The 23,149-nt window shown below is 43.9% G+C and overlaps 2 protein-coding genes across 4 annotated transcripts; one reads left to right on the top strand and one right to left on the bottom strand.

The window, feature by feature from the left end:
• Positions 1 to 301: 301 nt before the first annotated feature.
• On the bottom strand, positions 302 to 9,123 carry fam83d (family with sequence similarity 83 member D). Its single transcript, XM_059329041.1, has 5 exons — positions 8,971 to 9,123; positions 5,540 to 6,081; positions 3,571 to 3,738; positions 3,292 to 3,416; positions 302 to 2,348 (listed from the first exon to the last, which is right to left on the bottom strand). Exons 2-5 carry the CDS (start codon positions 6,017 to 6,019, stop codon positions 1,454 to 1,456), a joined length of 1,668 nt encoding a protein of 555 aa, XP_059185024.1. The 5' UTR covers positions 6,020 to 6,081; positions 8,971 to 9,123; the 3' UTR covers positions 302 to 1,453.
• Positions 8,819 to 22,970, top strand: zhx3a (zinc fingers and homeoboxes 3a). Of its 3 annotated transcripts, none has more exons than XM_059329039.1 (3): positions 8,819 to 8,951; positions 17,029 to 19,927; positions 21,439 to 22,970. In XM_059329039.1, exons 2-3 carry the CDS (start codon positions 17,226 to 17,228, stop codon positions 21,470 to 21,472), a joined length of 2,736 nt encoding a protein of 911 aa, XP_059185022.1. In that variant the 5' UTR covers positions 8,819 to 8,951; positions 17,029 to 17,225; the 3' UTR covers positions 21,473 to 22,970. The 3 variants fall into 3 exon arrangements, with proteins under 3 accessions (XP_059185022.1, XP_059185021.1, XP_059185023.1); XM_059329038.1 differs by lacking the exon at positions 8,819 to 8,951 and adding an exon at positions 9,000 to 9,139; XM_059329040.1 differs by lacking the exon at positions 8,819 to 8,951 and adding an exon at positions 9,151 to 9,745.
• The last annotated feature ends 179 nt before the right edge of the window (positions 22,971 to 23,149 follow it).

The following is a 23,149-nucleotide window of genomic DNA, read 5'->3' as shown; positions in this document are numbered from 1 at the left end:
TGTAATCTGACAGAGAAATTTCTCCAAATCCACCCTGGACAGCAACTGTGATTGGCTACATAATCAGCAGAGGTGCCAGTATCACAGATGCCGTCTCTCAACTAATTGCACGAAGGCAGCACAGTGCACAAGGCGCAGGTGCTCACTCTCTTTGAGAAGTCACTTTGCTTCCTCATTTACCCTGGAGCACCTCAACATGTTTTTTTCTAAGATGTTCTTTGGATTTGATTGTAATTTCAGTTTAAAGTGAGTACAATATGTAGGAAGTGTTAGAAACGGCAAAAAATAAGCACTCATCCAGCAGAGAAAAATACTACTTTGTTTATTAGCAAAGCGCAGTGAGAGCCAGCTGCTCTCTGGAATGTTGTTCAGATGCAGTTACAGCAGCCAAATGTGATTAAATAACCAAAACAGCACTTTAAAGCATTTCCACTCATACTGCAGCAGATATTATCCAGTGTTTACTGCCTCAGCAAATGATTTTCATTAAACTGACATGGTCAAACAATGATTATTGCACCGTGTCTTTGGTTAAAAACTATAACATTTCTGTCAATTACAAATTCCGCATTAGCAACACTCAAAAAAATGTCTTTGATATGGACAGGACAGGGAATAAAAAGGACAAAAGTGGACACTGCAGACATGTAGGGACGGGAATCAAGAACCAGTTCACAATTATCCAATCCATTGGAGTCATATGCCTCCAAGCTTAACAATTCCTCTTAATAATGCTGGCATGTTTTTCTGACTTCAAAACAATGACGTCAGACTCATGCACTGCTGGAAATCTGTAACAAGAAGAAGTCGTGGCTGAGAGGAAGAAACTGTCAAAGGGAGATGTCTTCACAGAAAGGCAGTTGGTTTTCTGTAGGGTGAGGCTGATGGACGATGCCAGCACCAAACACTGGGGTGCAGGTTCCTTTAGGCTTCACTATATGTAAAAACAGTAAAATTCAGATTTCTCACAAAAGGACATCATGATTGACAAGATAACAGAAATCTTTATATTCGTAATGGTGGATATAGTTCCTGTGGCAGGTTTTATGCCAATATGAGTTGATCAGTTATGATGACTTGCACAGATAACATTATTGTCCATCATAATGTTTTATTGGTGACATCATCGTATGCCAGTTCAGTAGACATCGCCCAACCCCAGTGTCATTAGTTTCTACACTCTACGCCTACAGTGTTCCACACAGAGAAATGATCAGGAATCAATAAGAGAATTACATTGTTAGTAAGCATCAAACTGATAAGCAGAATCGATATTGGAATCGGTATCATTAAAATCCTATTAATTCCCATCCCTACAGCCAAAAGGACAAATAGAAAAATCTAGAATCTACTACATAAGCCAAAACAGTTGATTTGAAACAGAGAATCCTCAAGAAACCTTGCAACAGCTCTTCCCCTGCTACCCTCCACCTCCAAAATCCCTGAAGACAAACTAGTGTTCACATCTGGCTCTTGGCCATGTGCCCATGCCCGCACTTTCAACAAGCTGTCTGGGGTTTGGTTCCTGCTCACAGTCTTTGTGTTCCCTCTGCCTGCTGTGAGCGCCAGGCCCCTGAGTCATGTTAGTGATGTCTGCTAGCTCTCTCCGCTGGGACAGGGCGGTCACCATGTGCTCCAGCTTGGAGCGGATGGTGGAGTAGTGGTGCTGGCGCTCTTTGGTCAGCTTGTGGAAGCAGTCCTTTAAGGTGCCGTCTGGAGCTGCCTGGGTGGGCGAGCTCTGCCTGGGAGAGTTAAAAGAAGGAGAGGAGGCCTGGTTTGGAGCTGTGCTCGTTGGTGTGATGAGGTTGGGGTGCTGTTTGAGCTGGAGGTCAGTCTGGGTGTCACTGTCCGTCACCGACCGGCTGGTCTGAGTGGAGGCGTGGCAGGAGACGGTGCTGCAGGTCACTGGCTCTTTCTCTGCTTGCTGATCTGCAGGGAAACGCTGACTGGTGCAACCAGCCAGGATCTCCTCCTGCATGCCCTGCTGCTCCGTCCAGTCCTCACCTATGGTGGAGGAGTCGGACACTAGGTTGGTTTTACGAAGATCTGGAGTAGAGGGTTCACACGGGGGCCGGACGGCTGAGTTTAGGGGCTTACGGCTGGGTGTGCTGGTCAGACACACTGGCTCTACATACCTCTCTGTGGCCAGGCGAGGGGAGGAGGCGACTGTGTTTTTGATGAGGAGATGCTCGTAGATGCCGCTGTTTCGAACACTTTGAGGTCCTCGGGTGTTTAAAGGTAGAGACTGGGCGTACAGGATGCGGAACTCCTCGTCAAATTTCTCTGTTATCTGGCCAGAGAGCTCAACTAGGTTGCTGCTGTTTAGTTTGCCATCAGTCCAGTTGTACCTGCACAGAAATACCATTTAAACATGCATGAGGAAAAGTTAACAGAAGTCTCCAAAGCCAACAAGAAAAAATGTTACTTTATGGGTTAAGGAATCTCAATGCTACATAATAAATAGAGCTGCCCAATTATGGCATGAATCATAATCGTTAATATATATATATTATAACTGTGACTTTGGAAACATCATGCATTTATCAAACCTTTAAGAAAAGCATGTTTTTATAAACAGTGGATTTCCTTTAACTTTAAACATAAGTCAACTGAACAAGAAACAAAAAACATAAGAGTAAGTTAAATTAAAATAAAAACACATTTAAATAAATATAAAAATAATAAATAAATCAGATCAAGTTGTAATGTGGTCAGATGTAAGCGCACTTCCACAACCAACTAAAAACTATTTAATATATATTACATTTATAAAAAATGATATTTATATTTGATCAAAATAAACTTGATGAAATGTGCCATAGTACACTGCCACAACATACGAAAAACCAATTTTAGTTTAACATTTACTTTAACATTTAGTGACAGAAAATATTTTCTTTTTGTTAAATTGACTTGTGGATCTAGGTTTAACTCTACCTGTACACTGTACAAATTGAATGTAGGTTAAAAAGAATGTGCAAATCATTGCATTGTGTTATTATTACATCTTTAACAGCATCCGGACTTTTTTGGAATTGATTGTATTTTAGTCAGCAAAAATGGGTAAAAGCTCATTGCTGTCAAGCAAATACTGGGGTGCACTGGATGTATAACACATGACAAGACAAAGCATCACAACAAACACAATCATTTTATCTTGATTATCTTTTTTTCCTAATCATTAGATGTTAAAATCATAATTGAAAATATAGTTTGATTAATCACACCCTAACAGCCCTAAAAGGCAGCTTAGGCATTTGGTTTTACTTAAAACAATGATCAGGCTGTTACCTGTAGGAACCTGTAGCCACTCTGTTTCCATCAATGAGCATGAACCTCTCATGAACCTCCCCAGTAATCCTCGCCCCTGATCTCATGTAATAGGTTGTACCTGTTACGGTTCGCACCCTCATTTGCTGTAAGGATTAAAAAAAGAAAACAGGAGTGAGAGATAAGTTGAAACCCACGCAGTCACACCAAATAATACAGCACATATTTTAAATTGATGCCATCTGATGTGTGTGTGGTGCACACAGAGCCACACCCAGCTTTACTGAACCAACCACATACCCGAAGGTCATCCAGGCGAACGCCAACATTTCTGCACATCTTGAGGAAAGCAGGAGCACATGATTGGTCCAGCAGGATGTAGACAGGGACTTTGCGTTGGGAGCAAGCATCCTGAAGATCCTTAAAGATATCCAGGTCTGTCAGGGAGTCTGTAACTATGGCAATCACCTGCAGTGGAAAATTACAGAGGTAATATAATAGAATTCCTTTTAGGGCTGCAGCCGTGCTCTCGCAGATGCAGCACAAGACAGTGTTTTTATTATTGTCAAATGCAAGGCCTTATTCAAACAGAGCTGTGAATTTCTGTCAGACACAGTCCCAGTAATGTGTGTGCTAATGAGCTTTCTATTGACTGTGGTCTGTTACCATGGCAATCGGCGGTAACGCTTGGTCAGCAAACAAGTTACTTTTATACATGGGACAAGTAGGTGCACAGTAGGGCTCGCCTCCATTTTCCTGAGCTTCACTGAGGTTTCTCTTTTTCACGAGGAAGAATGGAATTTCACATGCTGTGGTAAAGGTTGTGTGTCGAGGATTAGACACGGATGTTTACATAGCTCTGATTTATTGCTTCAAACTGGTGTTATCCACATGCATCTTTGTCAAGGGTTCCCAACCCTGTTCAGATTTTCAGCAAAATGAGTAAAAACAGAGTTAAATTTCACTGAAATACAGGAACACACTGTTCCTTTGAGCGACCCGTGAGGATGAAGCTTGCCGTTACAGTCTGTGACCTCGCTGTACGATAAAGACCGTGTGTGGTTAGTGGTTTAACATTACAAAAGGACGGACGACCTAACGGTTAAACGTTATGAATATTTTCTATGGTTTCAACTGGTTGCCAGCATACTGTACTGTACATACACCACCACCTTTTAGCTGCAAGCCAGAGAGAAAATCCAGCGTTAAAGCTCTTTAATGAAGAGGGAATGCAAAACTTTGATGGAGGGGAGTAAAAGCAAGTCGAGGCACATCTGGCACGCAGGCCCTCCACAGGCCTGAGGTGCTGCTGAAGCCGCACACTCCCTTCTTCACGCTGGAATGTTTCTTCTCAAAAAACAGAGACGAGACTGACAGCTCCCTTCAGGAGCATCACCATGAATATTCATGCTCTGTTTTTTGTTTGTTTGATCCTTTTGGTCACCGCTTTCTTTCTGATCAAGACTTCAAAAACCCTTCCAAATTTTCAGACTGATCAAGGAAATTCCATGGGGACAATCTGGCATGTATTTTAAGCATAATACAAGGAAGATTTGAGTTTTCCCTCCAAAAACGTTTTAATAAGTGACTATATATACACACATGCACACTTATTTTGTGTTTTTGTGTGTGTGTGTTAAATATAATTTTGAATTTGACAAACAGCCAAAGAAATAATCCTGTTTTTGGATGATACCACTCAAAAGCATGCTGTCATTGTATCACTTAGGGCTGCAAGCAACCATTATTTTCATTATCAATGAATCTGATGATTATTTTTATTGGTCAATCTATTGATTGTTTGATCTATAAGATATTAGAATAGTGAATAATGTCTCAGTGTCCAATGTAATGTCTTTTAATGTCTTGTTTTGTTCAATACCCATATATATATTAAGTTGTATGTCATATAAATCTCAATATTTCGATTTTTTTCACCCATTTTTGCATCAAAATTGCTTTACGATTAACCGTTCACGAATAAGGTTGGAATATTATAGACGATTGTTTTTCGATCCGTCAAAGTATTTCTTACAGCTTTTATCACTGTGAGATTTCGACCTAGAAAACGCTACAGTATCTATAGAGATATTACAATATGAAACAATGGGGGAGTAGGAAATACAAAATTAGACAACAAAAGAAGTTTTACAGCGTGTCCCTTCAGGAGTGCCAGTGCCTGCAGGATGCTAAATGAAATAACAGAACATTAGGAATTATAAAAGGTGATGGTTAGGTAAACAAGTATGCAGCTGTGCTTTGTGCATACCTCTCTGGCACTTTTAATCATACGCCTCGCAGCCTCCTTGCAGCTATATATGCACTCGCCGTAGCTGGGCTGGAAGTGCGCCACGGCCCGTGTGACTCCCCGGTAGGAGCCGGCGGTGAAGGCGGGCCAGCCGAGCTCCAGCAGCGGCGGCTCCACGTCAGACACCTCGGGGAAATAGGTGACGGAGGAGCAGTCCAGGGAGCTGCTGAGCGACTGCTCCAGAGTCAGGTCCTGGAGGGACACACACTGCGGGGACACGGCGGAGCTCCTGATCTGCTGCATCTCATCGTCCGACAGAAAGTTGGGGATCCTCTCTTTCCTGAGGAAGTCCAGAAAGTTGTCCAACCCTCCCGATAACAGCTCCTCCAAAGCCAGTCGGTGTCTCTCGTTGTACACCTCCTGTAGGTTCAGGTCCTCGACCCCGGTGCGTTTTAGACCAAACCTCAGAGGTGAGTCTTCCAGGCACTGCGACAGAGCCATGTTGTTCCCCTTTCTCCTCTAAAAGCCTCTACCGTTGTGCAGGTGACAGGTAACGTTTTGACCTACAGGAAGACAAATTCGTATTTTGTTTTTTCCCTCCGTTCCTGTCCGTCACGGATCCGCATTGGCTGTCTAACTGTTGTCAGACCAGAATGGCGTCTCCGGGCTCGCTGAGGCTGACTGTCAGTCTAATGTAAAGCCGGTCTCATTGGCTCATTTGGAGGCAAACAAGCCCTCTGTACGTCCCTCTGCTTTGCCCTGATCCGGTTACATACCGCAGAGAGCAGGGAGAGCACAGAGCGCTCACTCTGACGCTTTTCCCTGCTACTGTGGTCACTGTGATTCCTCGAGATAAATTCCATAAACATTACTGTTTTTTTCTGATGAATTTCTCTTTCACTTAGAGAAAGATAGCCATGTAGAAAGTAACTTCCCTCATCTGCTTGAGGAAGTGAAGCAGTCTAAAGGAGCTGCACTGTAAGTCCATTATAGACATGTTCTGGTTTTTAGCAAAAAACAAAAGACTGTCACAAGGTGATTCAGCTATGCCAACGTCGAAGAAAAAGTGTGCGTTAAGACTATAAACCTCTTTGGGAAACCAGCGGGTAACCATAGCAACACTATCTATTCAGGTGGATGCTTAGTTCAAACTGCAAACTACAAAAAAGGTTGATGATTTGCCTTGCCTCCATCATAACCTGATTAGTACGAAAGACATGTCAAGTGGATTTGGTAACACCCGTGGTGACTTTATCCCGTAAAACACCAAATAACATCTTCAACTGTAGATCAACCTTAAACAAACAAGAATACTTTTTTATTAAAAAGATAATCAGGAGAAATGTTCTTGGGATAATGTCCTGCTAGAACTAGATGATTTTGGCTGGCTAATTACGTCATTTACTTTCCCCTAAAAAGCAAGCAGTAACTGAGGGGGCCATTCATAGGCTGAGAGGGTAACAGACAAATACTGTATTTACTGTGGTCTGTTTAATCCCGACTGAGGAACAGCTTCTGCCCAGAGGCTGTTAGACTGTTGAACTCTGTAACCTGCTGCTATCAAACTACTTGAAAATGTTGCTGTATTTGATGGAAACTTTGACACTTAGTATATTTATGGAATTTTATTGTTTTTTAGCTTTATTCTATTTGATATTGGGGCTCAGCCGGGACCTGATTACATATTTTCGTTCCTACCCCATGTACATGTGATGGAAATGACAATAAAGACTCCTTGCATCCTTGAAAAGAAAGTGCGGTCCCACTTTAGACTTTACAAATCCATTTGTACATTACATGTGCTTTATTAGGGCCCCAAAATGTCAAGGGCCGGGCCTGAACAGAACCACCCACTCGCCCAAACTGTCCAATACAATACAAAGACAGAGATAAAATATTGTATTCAGCCATGACTGCTGGAATCCTGTCCATCACAATAGTACCAGCCTACTGTATGTGCAGCAAATGTATTGATGTATCTAAAAAAGTTACATGTTGTCATATTAGATGCTTTAAGCCTTTAAGTCCTGGTACTATACCAGATAATGAACATTTACATCTCACTCCTGTAGACTGGAAACCACCCTCTGTGTTTTTTTAGTTTTTATCTTAGAGTGATTCATCTTCATGATAGATCATCTTTGTTTATCCTGACTGTACACAGCCACAGCTACAGGCAACGTCTGAACCCAGTCAGGACAAACTGGGAGGGAAGAGTAAATCCGTGTTTCCTAAATAATGGAGGCTTGCGACGGTCCTATATGTCCATATTTTACAACGGACATAGGAGATGTGTGTTTGTGTTGTACATCTGTATGCCTCTGGCTATAGCCCCCCTCCCTTTTACACATACATTAGTGTATATAAGTGTAGCTTACAGTACACATATCTAAATATGTTTTATTACTAAAATATTTTTAAAATAGACATATAATGTGTTTGTAATACTCAGTGGTTTCAGACTGGCCTTATCACACTTAATTCATTTTGTACGATTACTAGACAATTCACTTGTCTTGTTCATATGACTTGTTGATATGCTTTCATAATATCCCTCTAAAATATATCACCAAAGCTTTTATTTAATTTTATTCTATTACACTATCATCTAAACTTGTTTTGGGCCTCTGTGCCTTTCTCAGTGCGCTTTTTACGCACAGAAGACCAACAAGGTCATGAGGGTCACAGCCGTATAGCCCCTTTTCTGCACAACGATACATAAGTAAAATTGATCATTTCATTGAATGAAAAATGTCATATTATGTTTAACAATAAAATTGAACATGAGCAATTGGGCTACGAGTGCCGTACATCTGCGTAAATTGGTCTCCCACTTTTACGCGTGTGCGTAAAAGTCTATTTTAAGCCGGTGGGCTAATAGGCCTGTGCTTTAAATGGCAATTCCCACAACGATTAATATTCATAGTAGCCCATCAAGACATTTTTTTCTCTAAAAACGGCAGGCATCTATTGAAGAAAAAAAACATGTGACCTAATTAGGAGGACCTTTTGGGTGTTGGTGAAGCTCACAGAAACGGCAGATCACTGAACTCCTGTCAAATCCCAAATTTACACAATACAATCCATCTGCTCAGCCTGCTCCGCGGCGCCATTGTAGCTATGTATAACCCAATCTGTTAGAGCACTGCCTTACCCCTATAACGACATACCCAAATGTGCACTGGGCTCAGTATACGTACCCCCCTCCTCCCCTTCTACACACACACACACACTCACGCACACACATATCCCCATCTCATCCCCGCCCCTCTCCAAAATTTTAGATGAAAGGGCTTTTGGATTTTGGATGACGCTCCGAATCACGTGTTCATAGGAAATACACTCGCTATAATTTTTTTTGGAGCTGCCTCGTCCTGCACCGCCGACCATAGTTGTTTTGCCGTCTCCATACAGTGTAGCTGAGGGTGGAAAGGTAATGTAATGTAATGTACCTTGCCGTGGTCACTGACGGGTTCACGCCAGTTCACAGGGTTCACTTGAGGAGAGCTCCCACCCCCTGCTCGCCTCCTCTTCTTCTCAAAACGCAACGATCGGAGCTAATCCAATATTATTCATTTATATATTAATGTCGGATTCCATTTTTTCCCACCGACTGTTGAGGTAAGGACACATCTACTCTTCCAAAACGCGAATACCTCTCTTTAATGGCGAGGTGCGATCTCCAAAGTTGTTTACTGAAATTAAGCCTCGCTATTGAATATTGAATTTTCATCTGGTGCTGTAGTCAAGGCAGTTTATATGAAGTCGCCAATGTATAAAATGGCGACAGTAGGTGGAGGAGGGGGGTGGAGGATTTTTGGGAATATTCATAAGGTTATATAGAGTGCCAAATCGCCTTTGCCAAGTAGACTCCGAGGCAGTGTGTTGCCCAACAGCCTTGTGAATGGAGTGAAACGGGTTAACTCGTCAGTTTGTTACAGTTACAACAACGGAGCCTCCGTCTGGCTGAATTTGCGCTCCTTCTCGCGCTATACAATGTGGCGTATCTGCTTATTTTATTGCACAACGCGCTCTATTTCCCCACTGTGCCGCGAGTGTGAGTGCGTTTAGTTGTGAAAGACTTCTGAACACAGTGTTATAGCTGGCTTATCGACTGATATAAGGAGCCTCGGAGTCCATAGATGTTCAAACTGCACGCCAAGTATCAATTTTCATCTATTGATCGCTCTCTCTCTACACATTTCTTCCTCTTGCCTGAGCAGAAAGGTAGGCCTGTATCTCTATGCACAGGACTCTTTTTCTTTCATTTCCTCCTCTTCCTCCTGCCAACATGTGCTGCTGCCCTACTCTCTCTCATACACACACACACACACACACACACACACACACACACACACACACACTGAAACATATACAGTACAGTAAGAAGAGCTGCTCATTTCAGGAGATGTTTTGCAAACAGAGGATTATCAGCGAGGCGTCGTGTTAAAAAATATCAGTTCCTGTATGGTCACATTTTCTATCTGTACATAAATATTGACCCAGCTTTGAATGCCATGTGTCTCCCTCTGCCTTTAGGGGAGGGACCTCTGTGCTGACTAATGTTGCCACTGTGGATCATGTGTGAGTCCAGTGTCCATAACACAAGAGACGACCACATATAATTCAAGCAGCCAGCGAGACAGGCATGAATCATTGGCAATTTTTGGAATGTATTTTAATTATTTAACCATGTAAGCTTGTTACATATAATGTAGGTCATGGAAATGACTGCGCAACACTTCTGCCACTGAGGTTTTTCCTGAGAGAGTAGGTGTTTGGACTGTGGAAAGTGACTCCCAAGTTTGGAGTCCGGTGGACATTTGTGCACTCCGATAGTTAATTTTCAGGCGTGTGTGATGACCGGCTAAACAAAGGTAAATGAGCTCTTGCTGTGCGGATCGGGCAGATCGGGTTCAGCTTGGCCCGGTGAGTTCAGTGTGTGTGGAGGATTTCACTCCAGCAGGACGCTTACACTGGGGGAATGTCAATTCCCTTTGTGGATCCCTGGGAACGGTCTTCCATCTCCCTTCTCGGAACTGCTCTAATGAGGCCAGGCATATTGCCTTTCATCCCTCACTCCCTGCAATTAGGCACAGCTCACAGTTTTCGTTATGGCCACAGTGGAGTGTTTGTATACACAGACACAATGTAGTGGTCCAAGACTGCCCGCTCCCTTCAACAAAAACAGCGCTCAGCATATGCCGCCCCTCGTATACCTGGGATACTGTACTTTTCAGGATTTGCTGTTCTGATTTCTAACAACAGTCACTGTGGATGTTATGTTTTTGTGCGCCTCCCACAGCTCAAAATGAATTCATCCCTGCCAGAGAATACCGTGGAAGGTCATATGGTCATGATTTGCAGATTTAGTTGACATGGAGTGTATAACATTCCTGGAGTTCAGGGAAGAAAATCAATCTAATCTAATGCCAACCAGATCTATTTTCCAGCCGTTTTTGTACAAACAAGCATTCACGATAGCGGCACAGCTCATGATCCTCACAGAAAATTCTCAGAACCACAATGCAGAGTCCTATTTTTCCCACCAAAAAAGGCCGGCGTTCTATACAGGTTCACTTTTATTCGGTTCTTTCATCCTTTTTGGTATTGCTTTTGTCATTGGACCAATGCCGTATCGAAGCCCAGACCGCTCAAAGGCCTCACTAAAACAGCATGTTTGCACAGTTCCAACCAAAAGAAAACGCTCGAGCACTGAGAGGGGGGGAACAAACCTCGAGGCGAGTGGGGAAAGAGCCCCTGCCACTTTCTCTGTCCCGTGCAAGAAAGATTCGGTCAGCAGGAGCTGGCATTTACCAGGCTTTGGCAGTTATAGGAGGCTGTGATGTCAGCCATTTTAGGATGGACAGTACAATGTGCGGTACGGCGCCATCTTTCTTCCTTTTCTTCTTAAGTTGCCAAATGAATGCCTGTAGTCTTGGCTACAGAACTGAAGAAGTTATTCATCAAAAGTGATTTAAAAGGATGCATGACTCAGATTTTTTTTTTCTCTGCGCACCATGGTTTATTTGTCTGTCATTCATCTGGGCCACAGATAGAAGAGTTCGGGGAACAATGTAACGTTTAAACAGTGAGCGTTCACCCTGACACAAAAGATGCTCAGACAGACAGTAGGTATGTACTGTGGCACGTCAGTCTCCAGGCCTCTGCACTGATTTAGCAAGACAATAACAGTGACAGGAGGTCACTCGCAGCGGGTATGGCTGCTATATTTCTTTCATCAACCTCTGACATAAACATAGCAACAGTGGAGCTGGGAGTTTTCTGTTGCTGCGACCTGATCAAGAAAAGAAAAGTTATTGTTGGGGACCTCAGCCAAAGTTATCTGAAAGAGACTTGACCCGTGAACGGACTCTTCAAAGATGGCTGGCAGAGCATGTGGATTAAGTTTGTTCTGCACCGGATGTAGTCCGGGGAATTCACTGTGTATGTCTGTGTGTCTTGAGGTTGGTGGGTGTGGGCGAGTGACTACGCTGTGTGTGTGGCGTGGTGGGCAAGGGGAAGAGAGGGGTTGCCATGGCGATGTTAACACATGAGTGGCACCACCGACCGGTCTCCCAGTGGACGAGGCTGCAGTCATGGAGGTAAGGGGGGGAGGAGAAGGAGGAGGACGAGATGGCTGACAACACCTGCATCTCAGACACTAATACGAACACAAACACACCCATGTAGGAGAAAAAAAAGAAGAGCCGGGAGTGGAGACTACACACTGAAGCTGCGGCATGTCTTCAGCTGGACAGGCGGTGAAGACGGCGTGGACTAGTGTGCTGTATTAGTACTGTGTGCTAAGAACCCTGATGAGTCTGAATTGTTTTTCAGCACACGTAACACCAGAGCCTGACACTTATTCATGCTGGCAAGCGTACAGTGCCATTCACGCACAAAGATGTCCCCAAACTGAAACATGTCCACCCTTACTGTCAATAAAAAGCCCACATTAGTCCACAGTGGCAGCATGATGGACACAGGGGACACGCAGGAAACAGAACAATCACAATTCGACAGTCAGCCGTCTAAAGGCTCCCAGCGCTGGATCACGTTTCCCTTATAAATGAGGCGCCATTGTTCCCAATCTCTTCTCTGTGCAAGACAGTAATTGCTCCCTGTCTCTGGCTTATATTTGGGTGTCCAGCTGATCCACTCACATGACGTTAATCTATTTAATGGACACTGTTCCCAAAATGTTCCCGCTAAACAGATTTTTTGATCATTCAAATGTATCCGTTAGGAGTTCCCCCTCTCTGCCCCAACCCCCAGCGGACGGCAGGTCATTTTTTTTGGCTGATTCCTTTTTTTTATTTGAAGCAGACTCTAAAGACAGCCGCAGATCACTGTCAAAGCAAATTATACGCAAAATAAATATTGTCACAAGTATGAGAATTTATGCCCGCTTTTTTTTTTTCTAGCTCTTCTGCGACTGTCGCATCAAGAGACTCCTTGCCAGTTATTCATTTCAAAGAGAAAGATTTTCAGAACGGTGCAGGTGCTAAATGTTGCGGAGGTGAGGAGGGAGTGTGTGAGGAGTGTGTGTGTGTGTAGAGAGATGTGTGCCTACGAGGTGTCAGCGGGGAGGAATATTGAAACAGCAGAGCCTGTCATCATCATCAGTCATCCTCTCACTTCACTCCCAAATGTCTGAGTTTTGTCTTCCTTTGTCCTTCTTTCCTCCTCCAGCCTTCACAGTCTCATTCATGTGACAGGTGGCACAACAAAAACACCAATCTCTGTTTGTTAATGTCAACTGTAGGTGACCCAACAATCTGGGAGTGTCTGAATCAGTGGACTGTTTTGAATTAAATTTTAATGTTTAGCAACCACTTCGCAGGCTCGCCTCTCTTTCCGCTGGTAGCAGCTCGCCGTAGATTGGGCATGTTTTTCCTGTTGTAATATTGTAATTACTGCAGCAGTTTATGAGGTGATGAAAGGGAATACATGCTGCTTTCTTTCAATTGGTTTGCTGAAATGGGAGCAGCACACTCAGCTGTTTGCCATGTAAAAGTATAAAGAACATAATTAAATATTAATGAGATGTAAATATAATATTGTTATGGAAATGACAGTGTAAGAGCACATAAGGGAGGCCCTCCTGTAAATCTTAAAGCTTGCTATTAAATGAGGCGGAACGTATAAATCCCATCAGAATTCAAACCTAGCCTAATCCCATTTGTTTTGAAACGCTTGTTTTTGAAAAGTTGAATGGTTCAGACGTGGTTTTAGTTCGCCGAACAAGGCCCCCTCTGCTCGGCGCTGAGCGTGGGTGTCCAGAAAGCACCGTCTGAGAGCTCTGCCACTTTCCCTCACTTCACATACGACTCCCCTGGTCCGCTGAGATGAAAAGAGTTTCCTCCCCCTGTGCCACAGATCCAGTGCCAGTGCGAGGACATACGACACACTGGGGACAGTGATCGTCTGAGCGTTGTCTACCTCGCCGCTGAAACACAAGGCCTTGCTTTTCAGAGGGAACCATTCAATGGCTCCCTGTCTGGGAAGCCCTTGTCTTGTGTCTGATCGCACGTCTCGCTCGCCAGATAAAGCAGCCCATTCTTTTGATAGGTGACCTGATTCTTTATGTAACCTTTCTCAACTTTTGGCTTGTCTTGGGTTTTCTCATGCAGGAAGTGTTTTTCCGGGGAGGGGAGCTTCTGTACTAGGCTAGCTTCTGTCTCGTCACAGACCGGCGTCCCTCCTGGGGGGGCCTGCTACACCAGTCCCAACCTCCCGCCTTGACCAAGTTACCGCCTCCATCACTTTATTTTGTGAAACATCCTGACATACGGTGTGCTTTCTGTGGGAAAAACAGAATTAATCACTTCAGTGCAGCTAAACTGAGGCAACACTGATTTGTTCTATAGCATAGTGACCTCTCTCACGCAGATGTTTCAGATGTGCATGTCCCTCTGCTGCGTGAAAGCTCATTTCTAAATCCCTCATTCGGTGGAACAAACTCAATGAGCGCCGTGTCCTCAACAGGGGTTAATCGAGTGTGCCGTCAGAGGATATCATGACCTCTCTGGCGGCAAAACATACAGCACATGCCCGCGTCTGCATGCAGTGAACTGGGATTACTGCATAAGATGCTGGTGACCTACTTTTTGTTGTTGTTTGTTTGTTTTGTTTTAATTTAGGGTTTTTTTCTGACAGAGCAGCAGCCGTCAGTAGAACTAAAAACGAGGTAGATACAAGGAGGACGTCACATTCTGTCTGGGATCAGTGTGTACCGTCGGGCAGTCATTTGAGGGTTTTAATTCTGGAACAGGTTCATCTTTTATTTACCATCCAGCCGGCCATGGCGAACATGTACGTGGATGCAGTAAAGTCTGTGAAAGTGCTTTTCACTGTGTACAAAGATGCAGCGTGACAAAAGAAAATGTGTGGAAAGTAGGAGAAATTGTTTTCTTTGTCACTGACAAAAAGCACTTCAGAAACCAGGTTTATTGTGGTATGGTGGCAGTTGTTTGTGCAGCTGATGTATGTCCCAGAACGATAGGCTTGCAGGAGAAGGTAGAGCCTGAGTGATATGGATAGTTTTCAGCAACATGTTGCACATCAATGCTTCTCAGAAAGGAAGATGAGTGATATAACAGAGGCTGGGTTTGTGTCAAAAGTTCATGCAGGGGGCAGAGGGTGCAAAGCTACGTCTCCACTTTGATATTTCTTTTCTCATCATTTGTTCTTTCCCGTGTTAAAATGGCTATAAAAACCAGCTGTGCCACTAATGAAACACTGGCTATTTGCACTGTGCATCCTTGTCCTACAAAACTCTGTTAAATATTTGTGGCTTTGTGAGAGAACAGAGGCATGTTTTCACTTCATAATGCAGAGAACAAAGGGGGAGACAATCCGTTTCCATCCTCAGGACTGGAGTGTTATGGGAAGAGAAAGCCTGTGGATGTGGTTTGCTAATGGATTTGTGCACCCAGTGATCTGTGTATTATGTTTGTATGCATGGATGCGACGCTATGCTGCTTGTTGAGCAAGTGTAGGATGAAATGGTTTGAGCCTGCAGCTTGTAAAAGGCTTCAGATGTGTTTGCAGTAACCTTCTTAGACCTTATGAGAATGTTCCTGAACTGTACTGTTGTTGGCTGACTGCTCGGACACACACACACACACACAGACACACTAGTCACCTGATCTCCCCTCTTGACACTACATTATGCCGGAAAGGTACAGTGTAACGTGCAATGTAAAACATATGGCTCCCATCCAAGGGTGGCAGTAAAATACTCACTCTCTCCAGCAAAGTCATTTAACCTTCATATGTCTGATTTACAATATCAAACCAAAGACAGCACGACCCAGAGCATGTGACAAATTTTTAACATTTTTAGATTAAAAAACAAGCCCATTTTTCCTTGTTAAAAAACGCATTATTTAAAACAATAATACTTTCTCTTACAAGACAAGTTTAGCAAATAATTTTTGTAGTCAAACCCGTACCTGTGTGCATATTTTTGCATATTTGTGGTCGCTGCAGACAATGTGGAACAGCTGGTGAGGTTAGATACACCCGGCACTATCAATTTAGAGTGGTGAAGTGCATCCCACTCAATAGGTGCAAAATCCCCAAGGTAGTCTGCGGGCCATATTTATTATTTACTGATATTAACTCTTTCCTGGAGCGAGGCAGGTGGCATCTGGCAACAAATATCCAAACACAGCACATCTCATTTATATGATATTAATTTTAGCTTTAGTCTTGGTGCCAACCTGCTTTTTTACTACATGTTTTGTTAATATCATGAAGCTTGACTAATAATAATTTTGCTCACACGTGCCATCACTAATTACAAGAGCCAAACCTATAGCAACAGTGATTACTGTTATTTCTCTGTTGATTTCCGTGATCTGCTTTTATGAATTTTTTAAAACATAACAGCAAGGCAGAAGTCTGTAAATCCAAGTAAATAACTGTCAGCCGCACTGATTAAAATGGAGCATTTTTTAGTATGTTTCTTTTTTAAATTATATTTAATGGTAAATACTTTTGAATATTAAAAAAAAAAAATAAGCCACATGTAATTTGTTAATAAAAATATCTTCATGAACTTCATGTGTCTAGTGAGCAAGATCCACTTTATCTCTTTCGCTACAGTAAATTCATGTAACCTTCATTTCATTTTATTATGAGCATAATGCAAAAATGTTTTTTTTTCTTTTTCAAAAGAAAAGCCCTAGACTCTTTTACTTTAGTGCTGTAATTGCTGATAAATACCACCTACACTTCTCACACTGTATTTCCACCTACACGTATTACCCTGTGTGGGGCTTTTGCTTTCTCTACATCCTGCTTACTATAGTGCATCATGAATATTTCATGTTTTAAATTTTTCTCAAAGCATAGACTATAAATCTGTTGTCCATAAACAACAGGTTTTTATCTGTTATTTTGTGATGTTCTGCTGCTATTTCTTTATGTAATTGCTGAATTAAAGATGGGCTGAAAGAGTCACATGTCTCTCCCTCTCTTTTTGTGCTCTTTCCTCACAGGTTCCCTCGGAGCTGTTAAACTTGTCCATGTGACAGGAGTTCTGAAGCAGCAGAGGGCATGAAGCAACACTGTGATATCATAGTGGCTGGTCCATGACACTAACCTCCATTCAACCCTCTCCACTCTCCACCCGCCCTCTGTTCTCATCATACCGGACAAGCAATCACTCACTCTCCCATCTACACAAAGCTGCACAATGGCCAGCAAGAGGAAATCCACAGTACCCTGCATGATACCATCCAAATCCAAACATGTGCGTGAGGAAATCATCCTGGGCTCGCTACCAGAACTCCTACCAACAATCCCAGAAGACAGCATACTCAGCATCTCTGGAGAAGAGTCTGGCCATTTCTCTCACAGCTCCTCCAAATCCGATAGTGGCAGCGAGATGCAGAAAGGAGGTACGTACAGCTGTCCAAAGTGCCGTTTCGAGTCCAGAGATCTAAACTACTTTTTGGATCACATGCACAACTGCCACTTAGACTTCAGGGCCCAGCCCACTTTCTACTGCCTGAACTGTGGGGTGTCAGTCGTCCGCTTTGAGGGTCTGGCGCTGCATAACGCTAACGCCCACCCTAAGATAATGGAGGGCTTGGTCACCGCCTCCCTAACTGTCAACGTGAGGGATGGAGTAACAACGGTGGAGCAAAGCCTCTTCACAGACAGCGGAGAAGACTACAGAGAATCTGGGATCTCCCTCACCAAAACACCCATTGCAAAGATGATGAAAGCCAAGGGGGAGCACAAAAAGATTGTGGTTTCCCACACCGTGGAGGTACGGAAGATAGACACTGGAAAGGATGTAGACCCCAGCATGCTGACAAATGTGCCTGAACTCCAAAACGGGGCTCTCAGTCTTTCTGGCGCCCCAGCTATGCCGAGGACCACTGTCGCTCAAGTGATTAAGACGACAGTGTCCAACCAAGTCTTTCACCAGCACACTCCCTCCCTTTACTCCCCCCCTTCCTCTGGTTCCAATAAAGACCTTCCAAAGGTGATGATCCCTCTCAGCAGCATCCCCACCTATGATGCCGCCATGGACACCAGCAGCTTTCTCAAGACATCCTTTGGCAAGTTCCCCTACCCGACCAAAGCCGAACTTTGCTACCTAACAGTGGTCTCAGAGTTCCCCGAAGAGCAGATCAAACTGTGGTTTACTGCCCAAAGGCTCAAGCAGGGCATAAGCTGGTCTCCTGAAGAGATCGAAGAGGCCAGGAGGAAGATGTTCAACACAGTGTTCCAGGGCGGAGCACCTCAAAAGCAACCCGCTACACAACGGCACGTTAATCACATTGTAACCCACCACACTGTCACTGCCCATCAAGGCTCAAAAGGACCAAACTTTCAGATGGCCAAAGTTCCCTACGACAGTATGAAAACCAGGCCTGTCGGAATCATGGCCACACAGGCAAACATGTCAACCAATCCCAATGTCACTAGGGTCTCGTATTCTACTCCAATCGCACCCCCAAAGTTTCCATCCATAGTCAGAACAACACAGGTACTGACCAAGAGTACTCAACCCACTGTGGAGCCTGACAAGAGCAATGGCCTCGGGCTGGACATGGCTGGAAACAGTGGTTGTGTCAGTAGCACCAGCAGCAGTCGAAGCAGCAGTAGCAGCAGTAGTTGCAGTAGTAGCAGCAGCATCAGCAGCTATTCCAGCAGTAGTAATGGTGGTGAGACTGTCACCCGGAAACCGGTGCAAAACAGCAGCCCAATTAACAGCATCAACAGCATCGCCACTTGCTCTACCAACATTAGCAATAATGATGAGCACGGTGTTGCTGACACCAACGGCAAACCAAATGGCAAAAGCAACAGTTTACCAATCGGATTGGAAGGTTCAAACACAACCAAGAGTCAAGTGATCATCGATAACACCAGCAAATCCACCGTCACCTGTAACAATCATGACAGCGGCACCATCAGTCCACAAGAGCAGGCCAACGCCGCAAAGCCTGACGACGAACGCAACAACTACATCCACAAGACCAACAACAGCAGTATTAGCAATGAATATCCCAGTACTACCTGTAATGACAGTGTCCCCAACCTGAACCATGCCAGCAAATCCCCAACTGAAAGCACCAGCACTACTGTCATTACAAAAAGCAGCTCATCTATTTTAGATGAGGGTAAATGCAACAAGGACTTTCCCATGAAAGGCATGTCGATCTTACAGCAACTCATCAAGGAGGAGGACCTGTTTGCTGTGGACAGAAGCTGCCCAGAGCTAAAAATGGACCCCATCAAGATCAACTTCAAGAGGCTGAAGATGAATGAGCCAGATACAACATCTGAGATCGTACATCAAGATCACAAGTCTGACAAAGCCGATGGGTCTCAGCCGTCTTTCTCACCCCCCTGGGCTAACAAGACCCCCCAGCAGCTGCACATCCTCCGACAGGTTTTCTCCAACACCCACTGGCCCAGCAGTCAGCAGTATGAGGACTTAAGTGTCCAGACAGGCCTTCCCAAGCCGGAGGTGGTGCGCTGGTTTAGTGACAGCCGGTACAGCCACAAGAACGGGCAGCTGAAGTGGCTGGAGTCCTATCAACGACCGCCCGCAGAGGAAGTGAAGAGCCACGGAGACGCCAAACCCGAGTCACCGAAGGACTCGCCAGTGGCCAAAAAGAAACTTGTCGAGCAAGACATGAACAAGCACCTTGAAGGAGAAGCAGGACTGAACTCAGGGCAGCGGGTTGTGTGGCAGGATTCATACTCACCGCTGCTGAGTCTGATGGGGTCCGACGGGAGCGCCGAGCGAGGCCGAGCTGAGGAGTCAGTGCAGCCGGGAGTCCTCCAGGATCCCTGGTCAGAGAGAGCGGTGGACCACCAGCAGCCTGTGGCCAATCAGTCACTCATTGAACAACAGACTGATGCTAATCAGGCCAGGTATTTCACTCTTAATGCTTGAATTACAAATGTGATAAAGTCCCTTGAGTAAGGTCCTGTTCAGACTGAGCATTATCATGCATCCTGGGTGGTCCGATCACAAGTGGACCGCTCTAGTATGTCCGTTCACACCTCGCATTATCTCTACATGCAACTTGTGATTGGATCTCACTTGGCCTGTCTATAGGCAAAAAAACACGTAGTATACACTTGACTAATACAGCGGACACTGCAACATTATAGGTATGTTTGTTTTAATATCCTACATTAATGAATTCAGTTACATTATATCAACCTATAAAAATAAAGTTATTGTGTACCAGCAATCAGTGGTCTCTAAATGTGACCCAGGACATTTGCATTCACAATGCGGTACCGACCACCTCCAAATGTAGTCTGAGTGACTGGATGTCGCATATCCCTTTTCCAGCAACACAGAACTGGTTCCATTGCGGTGCACTGAATTAAACCATTTAGACCAAAAAAAGAAAATGGTTTGGAAACTGAAAAGCTGTATTCAAAACATAGCACGTTTTCCTTGACCTGCTTGAGTTACATTATGTTTTCTCAATTTAAGGGTTCCCTTTAGTGCACTGCACCCTGTTTTCTTCTCTAGAGAGGCACCCTAAAGGGCACTTTATCATGTTTTATTCAGCATATGGCCATCCAAGAGGGCATTTTTGCAGCATTTTTCTCAAACATGGGGTCCCCTTCCCCCTCCCTGAGTTCAATAGTAAGCTAGTCCATCCTTGTAAAAACTAACAATACTCAATGCAATCTACCGTCTTGCCACCAATGTTTACTTCTATGGTGTAATGTGCAGTGCCCTACACTAATGATACAACACATTAAAATGGTTCCGTTCAGACTTGGTGGAAACATGAAGGTTCACTAGATAGCACCAAGATTCCAAGAATCCTGAATGGAACCAGTTCAAGAACCAGCTACTTTGGTGGAGAAAGTGTAACAGTATCCCTGATGCGTCCTGTACTTAGAGCTGTCCACTTGTGATCAGATCACCCAAGACGCATGTTAATGAACGTCTCATCCACAGCGCCTTGTGATAATTTACAAGCTTTGTGCTATTTATCAATCGGGAAAACAAATACAATGTAAGCCAGGTGGGATGATAAAAGCATGACAGCTTGTTTGTAGCTGTGGTTGCGTGATGTACAGTAAAAAGGAGGCAGGAGAAGTGTGTACAGGTACTCATGCTGAGTAGCTTATTCAGACAATCAAAGGTCTGTGTTTAAGTAGCTATTTTTAGATAAGTAGGAGTCTGGGCCGTTGAATTATAGATTGAGAGCGCATGCTAATATATGTGAATAAATCATGACAATTGTCTTTGGTAAGATGGATTTCCAAGAGGCATGTTAACCCGTACACAGGCATCTTTTAACAGCGCTGCCTCTCAAGAAGTACCTCACTTGTACTAACAGTAATACAAGACAACAGGAACTTTCTAATTACGTCCTCATGATTGGTGCTTGTTGTGCTTGTGTTGCTGATAGGGATCGCCTGAGGATGGAGCTGCTGGAGGTGTGATGAAGCAGGCCCAGTGTCGCCAGAGGAACATCATGTTTAAAGGCTGGCTTCGCTCCCCTGGCCGTGGTCTACGAAGAGTGTTCATAATGACAGCAGATGTGATTGTAGCTGGACCGTTGGACTCTGACTGTAACTGTGAATACCCCCCACCCCTCCTCCTCCTCCTCCTCCTCCTCCTCCGCCTCCTCCTCTTTCTTCCATCTGCCATCACTTCCTGCCATCGTCAAAAGAAAGAACTTCTCACCTTTGAGTCCTGTGATGTTTAAGCCTTTCATGCTTCTTTGTGGTTGTGTGGGGAGGGTGCACAATGAGGTCAGTACGAGGGATCAAAGAAAAGAACGAGAAAAGACGCACACTGACTGGAAAACTGACTTGAATGAGCGAAGATAGGATAGGATAGGGCCGAGAGATATTGTTTGTGGGTCAGAGGGAGAAATATATAAATATATGATTGAAACTGCACTAAAGAGGGTTTGTACTGACTGGACAAACAAAAGACGTGTCAAGGAAATGTTATTGTTGGCTTTGTGATATTTTTTACTTTTTTAGCAACCAGTACTTCAGCACTGCCTTGAATTTTACTTTTTCCGTTATTTGGTTTTTCAATTCTATTTACTCTTCTATAGTCACTGTAAGTCCAGATGCAATCAAACATGGTTTATTTAGATCTGTATAAATGTTGGTGATCACTTTGCAGTTCAGCTACACGCAAGAGACTATATACAATGCACTAATGAAGACAGCAATGCTAAAAATCACACTGCCCCACAGTAAAGGTATTGACAGCTCCGTCAAGATCAATACACTACACTGCCCTGCAAACTGAACAGAGAGAAGCCTGTCACGCTAACGTTGCCTTACTCAGCTCTGTCCATGTGTTTATATGACCTGTCTGTCCATCACCTTGCTTTCCAGCTACTGTGCTGTCCTGAGAAAAAAAAACGAAAAGGAAAAAAAAAAACATGCCAGTGCATCAATGGTCACTGTTCGTCTATATCTGTGAAAAAATCTTGTGCTGCTTTCTGTACACTTGGAGATGTTTAACTTTAAGCTGTAATTGTATCAAATATTGTTACTGGCAAAATGTTGTTTAAAGCAAAATTATCAATTTGATCCCTAGACACTGACAGAGTGAGATATTGTGCTAGCTAGAGAGCCAAATGAGGAGATCTTTGCTCTCCTCTGAATTTTCTTGTGTTTATATAAACATACAGTCACTACATGAATCCTATTAAGCTGCATCTTTGTCAAGCTGCTAATAGCTAAGAACGGTGCTATACCATCCAAAGTGAAATTGGAGGTTGATCTCCTACCAGCAGTGTATGCACTTGTGTCGAATGTTACAAATTTATTTTGGTTTGAGATAAATGGAATCTGGACTTACGGTGTTATGATCACTTTAAAAACTTTTATGAAATAGTCTGATCATAAAGCACTGTTGTATCATCCTTTCTACACTTCTGAATCTTTACAGAATAAACTGAATACTCACCAAGCAGCAACGTCTCATTATTTACCCGGCGCCTTGCAACCAGGGGTGAATTTCAATGATAGCACGGAAACCAGTGAAATTATTCAGTGTGATGAATGTGAAAGTACCATGCAGAGGGATTGGAGGAATGCATACAGCCTCACCTGCTGGTGAGCTGCTGACAATACAGTTTGAGCTGTGAGCTC

This window comes from Centropristis striata, chromosome 3, assembly GCF_030273125.1.
Source record: "Centropristis striata isolate RG_2023a ecotype Rhode Island chromosome 3, C.striata_1.0, whole genome shotgun sequence".
In the NCBI taxonomy this organism is placed as follows: Eukaryota; Metazoa; Chordata; class Actinopteri; order Perciformes; family Serranidae; genus Centropristis; species Centropristis striata.
The sequence above is the reverse complement of the archived record's forward strand: the minus strand, read 5'-3'. Positions and strand labels throughout refer to the sequence as shown.

Coding starts and splice junctions, on each gene's coding strand:
- fam83d (XM_059329041.1), bottom strand. CDS start 6,019: ATGGCTCTGTCGCAGTGCCTGGAAGACTCACCTCTGAGGTTTGGTCTA. Junction 3,739..5,539: donor TGATTAAAAGTGCCAGAGAG/GTATGCACAAAG, acceptor TTTCCACTGCAG/GTGATTGCCATAGTTACAGA. Junction 3,417..3,570: donor TTCGCCTGGATGACCTTCGG/GTATGTGGTTGG, acceptor TAATCCTTACAG/CAAATGAGGGTGCGAACCGT.
- zhx3a (XM_059329039.1), top strand. CDS start 17,226: ATGGCCAGCAAGAGGAAATCCACAGTACCCTGCATGATACCATCCAAA. Junction 19,928..21,438: donor ACTGATGCTAATCAGGCCAG/GTATTTCACTCT, acceptor TGTTGCTGATAG/GGATCGCCTGAGGATGGAGC.